The following is a 12161-nucleotide window of genomic DNA, read 5'->3' on the forward strand; positions in this document are numbered from 1 at the left end:
TGGATTGATCCCAGAAACGCCAACGGCCAGATCCCCGGGAGGGACCCCAAAATCCCCCGGGATTTATCCCAGAAATCCTCTGGAGTTCGTCCCAGTCCGAACCCAGTCCGATCCCAGTTCGATCCCAGTCCGATCCCAGTTCAATCCCAGTTCGATCCCAGTCCGATCCCAGTTCGATCCCGGTACACACACATAGGGGTTTAAATCCCGATTTCACAATATTCCCGGGATTTTGGGGGCGAATTCCCGGGATTTTGGCTCAGGGGGGTCCCACAGGGATGACCCCACAGCTCCCAGTCCAATCCCAGTCCAATCCCAGTACACACACACACATTTCATGTTATTTTATCCCCAAGTCCCGGGATTTGGGGTGAATTCCCGGGATTTGGGGTGAATTCCCAGGATTTGGTGTGAATTCCCAGGATTTGGGGTGAATTCCCAGGATTTTGGGGTGAATTCCCAGGATTTGGGGTGAATTCCCGGGATTTTGGGGTGAATTCCCGGGATTTGGGGTGAATTCCCGGGATTTTGGGGTGAATTCCCGGGATTTGGGGCGAATTCCCGGGATTTTGGGGTAAATTCCCAGGATTTGGGGTGAATTCCCGGGATTTGGGGTGAATTCCCAGGATTCGGTGTGAATTCCCAGGATTTTGGGGTGAATTCCCAGGATTTGGGGTGAATTCCCGGGATTTTGGGGTAAATTCCCAGGATTTGGGGTGAATTCCCGGGATTTTGGGGTGAATTCCCAGGATTTGAGGTGAATTCCCAGGATTTTGGGGTGAATTCCCAGGATTTTGGGGTGAGTTCCTGGGATTTTGGGGCAAATTCCCGGTATTTTGGGGTAAATTCCCAGGATTTTGGGTGAATTCCCGGGATTTGGGGCGAATTCCCAGGATTTGGGGCGAATTCCCGGGATTTGGGGCGAATTCCCGGGATTCGGGCTCAGGGCGGCCCCTCGCAGACCCAGGCCAGGGCGCTCCCGCAGGGATAATCCGCCCACAGCCCGTCGGGCCCCACGGCCGCGCAGTTCTCCAGGGATCCCCCGTTGGGCTCCCCCCGGTGCCACCAACTGGCCCCAAAAATCCAAACAAATAACGGGATCGGGCTCAGGAAAATCCAGAAAAATCCCAAAATCCCCACCCCAAATCCCAAAAAGCCTGAAAATCCCACCCAAATCCCAAAAACCCTGCCCAAATCCCCCCAAATCCCAAAAATCCCGCCCAAATCCCAAAAATCCCGCCCAAAGCCCCCCAAATCCCAAAAATCCCGCCCAAATCCCAAAAACCCTGCCCAAATCCCATAAATCCTGCCCAAATCCCAAAAATTCCGCCCAAATCCCAAAAATCCCGCCCAAATCCCAAAAACCCCGCCCAAATCTCAAAAATCCCGCCCAAATCCCAAAAACCCCGCCCAAATCTCAAAAATCCCGCCCAAATCCCAAAAATCCCGCCCAAATCCCCCCAAATCCCAAAAATCCTGCCCAAATCCCAAAAACCCCGCCCAAATCTCAAAAATCCCGCCCAAATCCCAAAAACCCCGCCCAAAATTGCCCAAATTCGCCAAGCCCCCTCAAATCCCACAAATCCCCTAAATGATCCCAAGATTCCCCTAAATAATCCCCAAAATCCCCACCTGTTGCTGAGGGCAAGGGCGGCGCCGTCCCCGCGGCTCCAAATCCCACCAATCCCATCAATAAATCTCCAAATCCCACGAACAATCCCATAACCAACCCCGTAATTCCACACCCAATCCCATAAATAACCCCATAAACCCCATAACCAATCCCATCAACCCCATAAACCAATCCCATCAATCCCATAAATTATCCCCACTTGTTGTTGGCGGTCAGCGCCGTCCCGACCCCGCGGGTCCAGGTCCCCCAGATCCCATCAATCCCATCAATCCCATAACCAATCCCATCAATCCCATCAATCCCATAACCAATCCCATCAATCCCATCAATCCCATAACCAATCCCATCAATCCCATAACCAATCCCATCCATCCCATAACCAATCCCATCAATCCCATCAATCCCATCAATCCCGTACCCAATCCCATCCATCCCATAATAACTCCTGACCTGTTATTTGGACCCCGCAGGTCCAGGTCCCCCAGATCCCATAAATCCCATAACCAATCCCATCAATCCCATAACCAATCCCATCAATCCCATAACCAATCCCATCAATCCCATCAATCCCATAACCAATCCCATCAATCCCATCCATCCCATAACCAATCCCATCCATCCCATAACCAATCCCATCAATCCCATCCATCCCGTACCCAATCCCATCCATCCCATAATCACTCCTGACCTGTTGTTGGCGGTCAGGGCCGCGCCGTCCCCGCGGGTCCACATTCCCCAAATCCCATAAATCCCATAACCAATCCCATCCATCCCATCCATCCCATAACCAATCCCATCAATCCCATAACCAATCCCATCAATCCCATCCATCCCATCAATCCCATCAATCCCATAACCAATCCCATCAATCCCATCCATCCCATAATCACTCCTGACCTGTTGTTGGCGGTCAGGGCCGCGCCGTCCCCGCGGGTCCACGTCCCCTCCCGGTCCCGGTCGCGGATCCCGAGCCAGGCCGGGCCCTGGAGCTGGGCCTGGACGTGGAGCTGGGGACACCAGTACGGACCAGTATGGACCAGTACGGACCAGTACGGACCAGTACGGACCAGTATAAACCAGTACGGACCAGTATAAACCAGTACAGACCAGTATGGACCAGTACAGACCAGTATAAACCAGTACAGACCAGTATGGACCAGTATAAACCAGTACGGACCAGTACAGACCAGTATAAAGCAGTACGGACCAGTATAAACCAGTACGGACCAGTATGGACCAGTATAAACCAGTACGGACCAGTACAGACCAGTATAAAGCAGTACGGACCAGTATAAACCAGTACGGACCAGTATGGACCAGTATAAACCAGTATGGACCAGTATGGACCAGTACGGACCAGTATGGACCAGTATAAACCAGTACGGACCAGTATGGACCAGTACGGACCAGTATGGACCAGTATAAACCAGTATGGACCAGTATAAACCAGTGCGGACCAGTATGGACCCAGTAAAGTCCCCTGGACCCATCTGGGATTTTGGGGATTTTGGGGATTTTGGGGATTTTTGGGATTTTTTGGCTTTGGGGAATTTCGGGGAATTTAAAGAGGATTTGGGGGGGAAATAGAGAATTTATGGGATTTACGGGATTTACGGGATTTACGGGATTTACGGGATTTACGGGATTTATGGGATTTATGGGATTTACGGGATTTATGGGATTTATGGAATTTACGGGATTTACGGGATTTATGGGATTTATGGGATTTACAGGATTTATGGGATTTACGGGATTTACGGGATTTATGGGATTTACGGGATTTACGGGATTTATGGGATTTACGGGATTTACGGGATTTATGGGGGATTTGAGGGGGATTTCTGGGATTTGGAGAGTTTGGGGGGGATTTGGGGGATTGACAGGATTTATGGAATTTAGGGGGAAATTGAGGGTATTTTATGGGATTTGGAGGGTTTGGGGAATTTGTGGGATTTGGGGGATTTGGGGGATTTACAGGATTTAGGGGATTCAGGGGGAATTGGGGATTTTCCTGGGATTTTTGGAATCTTTGGGGATTTGTGGGATTTGGGGCCTCACCTTTTCCTCGGCGTCGTCGACCTCGAGCAGCCGCGACCCCAGAGCGGAGCAGAAGAACTGGGAATTGTCCCAGGAGGCGACGGATTGGGAGAAGAAATAACAGGAATTCCGGAAAAAGGTCCAGCCCCGGGAGCAGGGCAGGAAATCTGGGAAATCCCAAAGGTTTGGGGTCAGGATTGGGGAAATCCCAAAGGTTTGGGGTCAGGATTGGGGAAATTCCAAAGGTTTGGGGTCAAAATGGGAAAATCCCAAAGGTTTGGGGTCAGGATTGGGAAAATTCCAAAGGTTTGGGGTCAGGATTGGGGAAATCCCAAAGGTTTGGGGTCAAAATGGGGAAATCCCAAAGGTTTGGGGTCAGGATTGGGAAAATTCCAAAGGTTTGGGGTCAAAATGGGAAAATCCCAAAGGTTTGGGGTCAGGATTGGGAAAATTCCAAAGGTTTGGGGTCAGGATTGGGGAAATCCCAAAGGTTTGGGGTCAAAATGGGGAAATTCCAAAGATTTGCGGAAAAATCCCAAAGATTTGGGGTCAAATTTGAGAAAATGTCAAAGCAAGCCTGTAAAATTCAAGGAAATTTGGGAAAATTTGGGAAAAATTGGGGAAAGTTTGGGGAAAATTCGGGGAAAAAATTGAGATAAATCGGGGGGAAAAATGGGGACATTTCAGGAAAGGTTCAGGAAAATCTGGGAAAAATTCAGGGAAAATTCTGGAAAATTTGGGGAAAATTCAGGAAAAAATCAGGAACGTCTGGGAAAATTTGGGGAATTTCAGGAAAATTCAGGAAAAATTTGGGAAAATTCAGGAAAATATGGGAAAATTGGGAAAATTCATGAAAAAATCAGGAAAAATTCAGGAAAATATGAGGCAATTCGGGAAAAATCAGGGGAAATTCAGGAAAATTCGGGAAAAATTGGAAAAAATCAGGAAAATATGGGGGAAAATTTAGGGGAAATTCAGGGAAAATTCAGGAAAATTTGGGGAATTTCAGGAAAATTTGGGGAATTTGGAAAAATCTGGGGAAAATTCAGGAAAATATGTGGGGAAATTGGGAAAATTCAGAACGAATTCAGGAAAATTTGGGAAAAAATCAGAAAAAAGATAGGGAAATTTGGGAAAATTTCCGAGAAAATTCCGGAAAATATAGGAAAATTCGGGAAAAATCAGGAAAATTCAGGGAAATTCTGGAAAATTCTGGGAAAATTCGGGAAAATTGGAAGAATCTGGGAAAAATTCAGGAAAAAATTGGGAAAAATTCAGGGCAAATTCAGGAAAATTTGGGGAAAAAATATCAGGAAAATATGGGGGAAAATTTAGGGGAAATTCAGGGAAAATTCAGGGAAATTTGGGGAATTTCAGGAAAATTTGGGGAATTTGGAAAAATCTGGGGAAAATTCAGGAAAATCGGGGGAAATTCAGGAAAATCGGGGGAAATTTGGAAAAAATCAGGAAAAATTCAGGGAAAATTCAGGAAAAATTCAGGAAACAATGGGGAAAATCGGGAAAATTCGGGGAAAAAATGGGAAAATCGGGAAAATTCAGGGAAAATTCAGGAAAATTCGGGGAAAATCGGGGGAAATTTGGAAAAAATCAGGAAAAATTCAGGAAAATTCGGGGGAAATCGGGGGAAATTTGGAAAAAATCAGGAAAATTCAGGGAAATTCTGGAAAATTCTGGGAAAATTCGGGAAAATTGGAAGAATCTGGGAAAAATTCAGGAAAAAATTGGGAAAAATTCAGGGCAAATTCAGGAAAATTTGGGGAAAAAAATCAGGAAAATATGGGGGAAATTTTAGGGGAAATTCAGGGAAAATTCAGGGAAATTTGGGGAATTTCAGTAAAATTCGGGGAATTTGGAAAAATCTGGGGGAAAATTCAGGAAAATCGGGGGAAATTCAGGAAAATCGGGGGGAATTTGGAAAAAATCAGGAAAAATTCAGGGAAAATTCAGGAAAAATTCAGGAAACAATGGGGAAAATCGGGAAAATTCGGGGGAAATCGGGGGAAATTTGGAAAAAATCAGGAAAATTCAGGGGAAATTCAGGGGAAATTCAGGAAACAATGGGAAAAATCGGGAAAATTCGGGGAAAAAATGGGAAAATCGGGAAAATTCGGGGGGAAAATCGGGAAAATTCGGGGAAAATCGGGGGAAATTTGGAAAAAATCAGGGAAATTCGGGGGAAATCGGGAAAATTCCGGGAGAACTTGTGGAGCGTCGGGGCCCAAGCGCTCACAGGCCCTGGAGCAGACGTCGTCGCGCGTGCCGTGCACCAGCCAGCGGCTCCACTCGCCCCGGCCGCGGTAGAGCATCGGGAAAATTCGGGAAAAATTGGGAAAAAAATTGGGAAAAATTCAGGACAAATTCAGGAAAATTTGGGGAAAAAATATCAGGAAAATATGGGGGAAATTTTAGGGGAAATTCAGGGAAAATTCAGGAAAATTTGGGGAATTTCAGGAAAATTTGGGGAATTTGGAAAAATCTGGGGAAAATTCAGGAAAATTGGGGAAAATTCAGGAAAATCGGGGGAAATTCAGGAAAATCGGGGGAAATTCAGGAAAATCGGGGGAAATTTGGAAAAAATCAGGAAAATTCAGGGAAAATTCAGGAAAAAATCAGGAAACAATGGGGAAAATCGGGAAAATTCGGGGAAAAAAATGGGAAAATCGGGAAAATTCGGGGGGGAAATCGGGAAAATTCGGGGGAAATCGGGAAGATTCCGGGAGAACTTGTGGAGCGTCGGGGCCCAAGCGCTCACAGGCCCTGGAGCAGACGTCGTCGCGCGTGCCGTGCACCAGCCAGCGGCTCCACTCGCCCCGGCCGCGGTAGAGCGCGACGCGGGCGCGGCGCTCGTGGCCGAAGTTGAAGTGCAGCGCGGTGCCGGCCAGCGCCAGCAGCGCCCCGGGCCCGCACTGCCAGCGCTGCGGCCGCTCCCGCCGCGCCCCGCACGGCTCCAGCAGCACCAGCGCCAGCTCGGTGGCGTTGGCCGCCCCCGCGCACAGCCCGGTGGCCGCGTGGCGCAGGAGCCCCCCGGGCAGCCACTGGAAACGCTGCTCCGGCGCCGCGGGGACGCAGCGAGACAGGGACAGAGCCCGGCCCGAGGGGACCACGCAGCCGGAGTGGTGCTGGTTGTAGAGGAGGAAGGAGGCGGAACCTGCGGGGACGCGGGGACACGGTCAGGGGACAGCCGGGGACAGCCGGGGACAGTGAGGGGACAGACAGGGGACAGGGGACAGTGAGGGGACACGGGGACACGGTCAGGGGACAGCCGGGGACAGCCAGGGGACAGTGAGGGGACAGTGAGGGGACACGGGGACACGGTCAGGGGACAGCCGGGGGACAGTGAGGGGACAGGGGGACAGACAGGGGACAGCCAGGGGACAGGGGACAGTGAGGGGACACGGGGACACGGTCAGGGGACAGCCGGGGACAGCCGGGGACAGCCGGGGACAGCCGGGGGACAGCCGGGGGACAGGGGACAGTGAGGGGACAGTGAGGGGACGCGGGGACACGGTCAGGGGACAGCCGGGGACAGCCGGGGGACAGTGAGGGGACAGTGAGGGGACAGGGGACAGACAGGGGACAGTGAGGGGATAGCCAGGGGACAGCCAGGGGACAGACAGGGGACAGCCAGGGGACAGGGGACAGTGAGGGGACACGGGGACACGGTCAGGGGACAGCCAGGGGACAGCCGGGGGACAGCCGGGGACAGGGGGACACGGTCAGGGGACAGCCGGGGGACACCCAGGGGACACCCAGGGGACAGGGGACAGTGAGGGGACGCAGGGACACGGTCAGGGGACAGCCAGGGGACAGCCGGGGGACAGGGGACACCAGGACAGGTGACAGGAGACTGATGACACTGGGAGGATGACAAGGGACAGGGGACAGGTGACAGGTGACACAGGGACAGGTGACACAGAGACAGGTGACAGGTGACACTGGGACAGGTGACACTGGGACAGGGGACAGGTGACAGGGGTCAGGTAACAGCTGACACTGTGACAAGGGACAGGGGACAGGAGACAGGTGACAAGGAACAGGTGACACCAGGACAGGCAGTGACAGGTGACAAGGAACAGGTGACAATGAGCAGGTGACACCGGGACAGGTGACACCGGGAGGGGACAGGTGACACCGGGACAGGTGACAGGTGACACCAACCTGCAGGTGGTGGCGGCTCCTTCGCCTTCTCAGCCTCCAGGGCGGCCTCGAGGGCCGAGACTGAGGGGACACCGAGGTGACATTGAGGTGACATTGCCCAAACCCCCCAAAACCCCCAAAATTTCAGAAAACCTCCCCAAAATCCCCCCAAAATCCACAAAAATCCCCCCGAAAATCGTCCCGAAATCCCCCGAAAACCCCCCAAAGACAAAAAACACCAAAAATAAATCCCCAAATCGACCCAAATTCCCCCAAACCTCTGCAAAATCCCCCGAAACCCCAAATCTCCCCGAAATTCCCCCAAATTTCCCCCAAAGCTCCACCCCGGACAAGCCAAAACTCCCCCAAAACCAAAATTCCCCTCCCAAGAAAACCCCAACCCAAAAAAACCCAAAATCCCCCCCAAAAAACCCAAAATCCCCCAAAAAACCCAAAATCCCCCCAAAAAACCCAAATCCCCCCAAAAAACCCAAAATCCCCCCCAAAAAACCAAAATCCCCCCAAAAAATCCAAATCCCCCCCAAAAAACCAAAATCCCCCCAAAAAACCCAAAATCCCCCCAAAAAATCCAAATCCCCCCAAAAAACCCAAAATCCCCCCAAAAAATCCAAAATCCCCCCAAAAAATCCAAATCCCCCCAAAAAACCCAAAATCCCCCCAAAAAATCCAAAATCCCCCCAAAAAACCCCAAATCCCCCCAAAAAACCCAAAATCCCCCCAAAAAATCCAAAATCCCCCCAAAAAACCCAAATCCCCCCAAAGACAAAAAACCCACAAAAAAATCCCCCCAAAAATCCCCAAAAACTCCCCAAAAAATTCCCCCCAAAAAATCCAAAAAAATCCCCAAAAATATCCCAGTAAAATCAAATCAAATCCAATCACCATGAAACCCCCCAAATAAATCCCAAAAATGAAAAAAAATCCCCCCAAAATCCCAGAAACTCCCCAAAAAATAAAAAAAAAAAGAAAAAAACAGAAAAAATCCCCCCCCCCCGCAAAAAATCCCCCAAAATTCCCAAAATATCCCAAAAAGTCCCAGGAACTCCCCAAAAACAGAAAAAAAATCCCCCAAAAATCCCCCCAAAAATCTCAGAAACTCAAAAAAAAAAATTTTTTTAAATCCCCAAAAAACCCCCCAAAAGTCCCCCCAGAAATTCCCAAAAAATCCCAAAATATCCAAAAAAATCCCAGGAACTCCCCAAAAACAGAAAAAAAAAAATCCCTCGAAAATCCCCCCAAAAATCCCAGAAACTCCGCAAAAATAAAAAATTTTAAAAATCCCAAAAATCCCCAAAAAATCCCCCAAATCCCCCCAAAAATCCCAAAAATTCCCCCAAAAATTCCCCAAAAAATTCCCAAAATCCCCAAAATTCCCAAAAAATCCCCAAACTCCCCCAAGCTCCCCCCACCCCCCCCCGTGTCCCCTCCCGCACTCACTGCGCCGCGCCCCGAGCGTCCCCAGCAGTGTCACCAAGGCCACCAAGGCCACCAGGGCCACCAGCGCCACCACCGGGGGGCGGGGCCGGCTGGAGGGGGCGGGGCGCGCCGGGGGGGCGGGGCCCGGGCTGGGGGAGGGGTCCAGGGGCTCGTAGGGGTCCTCGTCGGGGGGTGACACCTGGGGACAGCCTGGGGACACCGGGGACAGTGAGGGGGTGGCACCTGGGGACACCTGAAGGGGTTGGGGACACTTTTGGTGGCACCTGGGGACACCTGAAGGGTTTGGGGACAGCTCTGGTGACATTTGGGGACATCTAAAGGGGTTGGGGGCAGGTGTGGGGACATTTGGGGACATCTAAAGGGGTTGGGGACAGGTGTGGGGACATTTGGGGACATCTAAAGGGGTTGGGGACAGGTGTGGGGACATTTGGGGACATCTAAAGGGGTTGGGGACAGGTGTGGTGACATTTGGGGACACCTAAAGGGGTTGGGGACAGGTGTGGGGACATTTGGGGACATCTAAAGGGGTTGGGGACAGGTGTGGGGACATTTGGGGACATCTAAAGTGGTTGGGGACAGGTGTGGGGACATTTGGGGACATCTAAAGGGTTTGGGGACAGGTGTGGGGACATTTGGGGACATCTAAAGGGGTTGGGGACAGGTGTGGGGACATTTGGGGACATCTAAAGGGGTTGGGGACAGGTGTGGGGACATTTGGGGACACCTAAAGGGGTTCCGGACAGGTCTGGGGACACAAGGGACACAGAGGGGATGGCACCTGGGGACATCTAAAGGGGTTGGGGACACCTCTGGGGACATTTGGGGACACCCACAGGGGGTGGGGACACCACCCAAGTGCCACCACCCACCCGGGGGACACCTCCGGGACACCGGGGACAGGGAGGTGACACCGAGGACAGGACAGGGAGGTGACACTGGGGACAGGGAGGGGACATTGGGGACAGGGAGGTGACACTGGGGACAGGACAGGGAGGTGACATTGGGGACAGGGAGGGGACATTGGGGACAGGGAGGTGACACTGGGGACAGGGAGGGGACACTGGGGACAGGACAGGGAGGTGACATTGGGGACAGGGAGGGGACATTGGGGACAGGGAGGTGACACTGGGGACAGGGAGGGGACACTGGGACAGGGAGGGGACACCGGGGACAGGACAGGGAGGTGACACCGGGGACAGGGAGGTGACACCGGGGACAGGACAGGGAGGGGACACTGGGGACAGGGAGGGGACATTGGGGACATCGGTGGCCGTACCTTCCCCGGGTCCCCAGGCTTTGTCCAGCGCGGTCTCGACGTTCCCGTACATTGTCCCCGATGTCCCCGATGTCCCCAGTGTCCCCGATGTCCCCAAGCTGTCCCCAGCCCTGTCCCCGCTGATAACGCCCGCGGGGGACAAGGGGGGAGGTGACAAGGGGGGGACAGGATGTCCCCTCCCCCTCCCCCCCCTCCCCCGGGTGGCCTCAGTGTCCCCTCCCCCCATCCCACAGCGGGGCCCGAGGTGACACCAGGGGACTGTCCCCAAATGGGGGAGGGGCCGGGCTGTCACTGTCACTGGAGTGTCCCCAAGGCCAGGGTGTCACTGTCACCAGTGTCATTGTCACCAGTGTCACTGTCACCAGTGTCACCGTCACCAGGCTGTCACTGTCACCGGTGTGTCACTGTCACTGGAGTGTCCCCAAGGCCAGGGTGTCACTGTCACCGGGCTGTCACTGTCACCGGGGTGTCCCCAGGGCCAGAGTGTCACTGTCACCGTTGTCACTGTCACCGGGGTGTCCCCAGGGCGAGTGTCACTGTCACCGTTGTCACTGTCATCAGGGTGTCACTGTCACTGGGGTGTCACTGTCACCGGGGTGTCCCCAGGCCAGTGTCCGGGCTGTCCCTGTCCCCACAGTGTCCCCAGGGTGGTGTCCCCAAGGCCCAGCTGTCCCTGTCACCGGGGTGTCCCCAAGGCCAGCGTGTCCCTGTCACTGCGGTGTCCCCAGTCGGGGTGTCCCGGGTGTCCCCGTCACTGCGGTGTCCCCAAGCCCAGGGTGGCCCCGTGTCCGGGCTGTCCCTGTCCCCAGGGGGTCCCCAGGTTGTCCCTGTCCCCAGGGGGTCCCCAAGATGTCGCTGTCGCTGTCCCCATTCCTGTCCCCTCCCCGCCCTCCCTCCCCCCAGGATGTCCCCGAGGGCGGGTGGCCGGGCCACACAGGAAGAGCCGCGCGCTATCGGCTCTGCCAGCCGCGGCCACCTCCTGTCCCCTCTGTCACCTCCTGTCCCCTCTGTCACCTCCTGTCCCCTCTGTCACCCCGCCCCCCCCGGCCACCTCCTGTCCCCTCTGTCACCCCCCGGCCGCCTCCTGTCCCCTCTGTCACCTCAGTGTCACCTCTGGCCACCTCTGGCCACCCCGTGTCCCCTCTGTCCCCCTCAATGTCCCCTCATTGTCCCTCAGTGTCTTGTTAGTGTCCCCAATGTCCTTCACTGTCCCCAGTGTCCCCTCAGTGTCCCCAGTGTCCCCTCAGTGTCCCGTTAATGTCCCCAGTGTCCTCTCAGTGTCCCCTCAGTGTCCCCAATGTCCTCAATGTCCCCTCAGTGTCCCCTCAGTGTCCCCAATGTCCCCTCAGCGTCCCCTCAGTGTCGCCAATGTCCCCAATGTCCCCTCAGTGTCCCCTCCGTGTCCCCTCAGCGTCCCCTCAGTGTCGCCAATGTCCCCAATGTCCCCTCAGTGTCCCCTCAGTGTCCCGTTAATGTCCCCAATGTCCCCTCAGTGTCCCCTCCGTGTCCCCTCAGTGTCCCCAGTGTCCCCAATGTCCCCTCAGTGTCCCCTCAGTGTCCCCTCAGTGTCCCCAATGTCCCCAATGTCCCCTCAGTGTC

At 53.6% G+C, this 12161-nt stretch overlaps 1 protein-coding gene across 3 annotated transcripts; it reads right to left on the reverse strand.

Annotated features, from left to right (window-relative positions):
• Positions 1-15: 15 nt before the first annotated feature.
• Positions 16-10719, reverse strand: LOC136305936 (CD209 antigen-like protein D). Of its 3 annotated transcripts, none has more exons than XM_066209261.1 (6): positions 10563-10719; positions 9287-9475; positions 7850-7909; positions 3692-3837; positions 2531-2640; positions 16-1069 (listed from the first exon to the last, which is right to left on the reverse strand). In XM_066209261.1, the coding sequence occupies exons 1-6, from the start codon at positions 10612-10614 to the stop codon at positions 943-945; spliced, it is 684 nt and encodes a 227-aa protein (XP_066065358.1). In that variant the 5' UTR covers positions 10615-10719; the 3' UTR covers positions 16-942. The 3 variants fall into 3 exon arrangements, with proteins under 3 accessions (XP_066065358.1, XP_066065357.1, XP_066065356.1); XM_066209260.1 differs by having other exon boundaries at positions 982-1069; positions 2322-2640; XM_066209259.1 differs by lacking the exons at positions 16-1069; positions 2531-2640; positions 3692-3837 and adding an exon at positions 6015-6839.
• Between the last annotated feature and the right edge of the window lie 1442 nt (positions 10720-12161).

Source organism: Chamaea fasciata, unplaced genomic scaffold, assembly GCF_029207755.1.
Source record: "Chamaea fasciata isolate MVZ Bird 193981 ecotype frontalis unplaced genomic scaffold, bChaFas1.0.hap1 SCAF_803, whole genome shotgun sequence".
In the NCBI taxonomy this organism is placed as follows: domain Eukaryota; kingdom Metazoa; phylum Chordata; class Aves; order Passeriformes; family Sylviidae; genus Chamaea; species Chamaea fasciata.

Coding starts and splice junctions, on each gene's coding strand:
- LOC136305936 (XM_066209259.1), bottom strand. CDS start 10,614: ATGTACGGGAACGTCGAGACCGCGCTGGACAAAGCCTGGGGACCCGGG. Junction 7,910..9,286: donor GACGCTCGGGGCGCGGCGCA/GTGAGTGCGGGA, acceptor GTGTCCCCTCAG/TCTCGGCCCTCGAGGCCGCC. Junction 6,840..7,849: donor GGAGCCGCCACCACCTGCAG/GTTGGTGTCACC, acceptor GCGTCCCCGCAG/GTTCCGCCTCCTTCCTCCTC.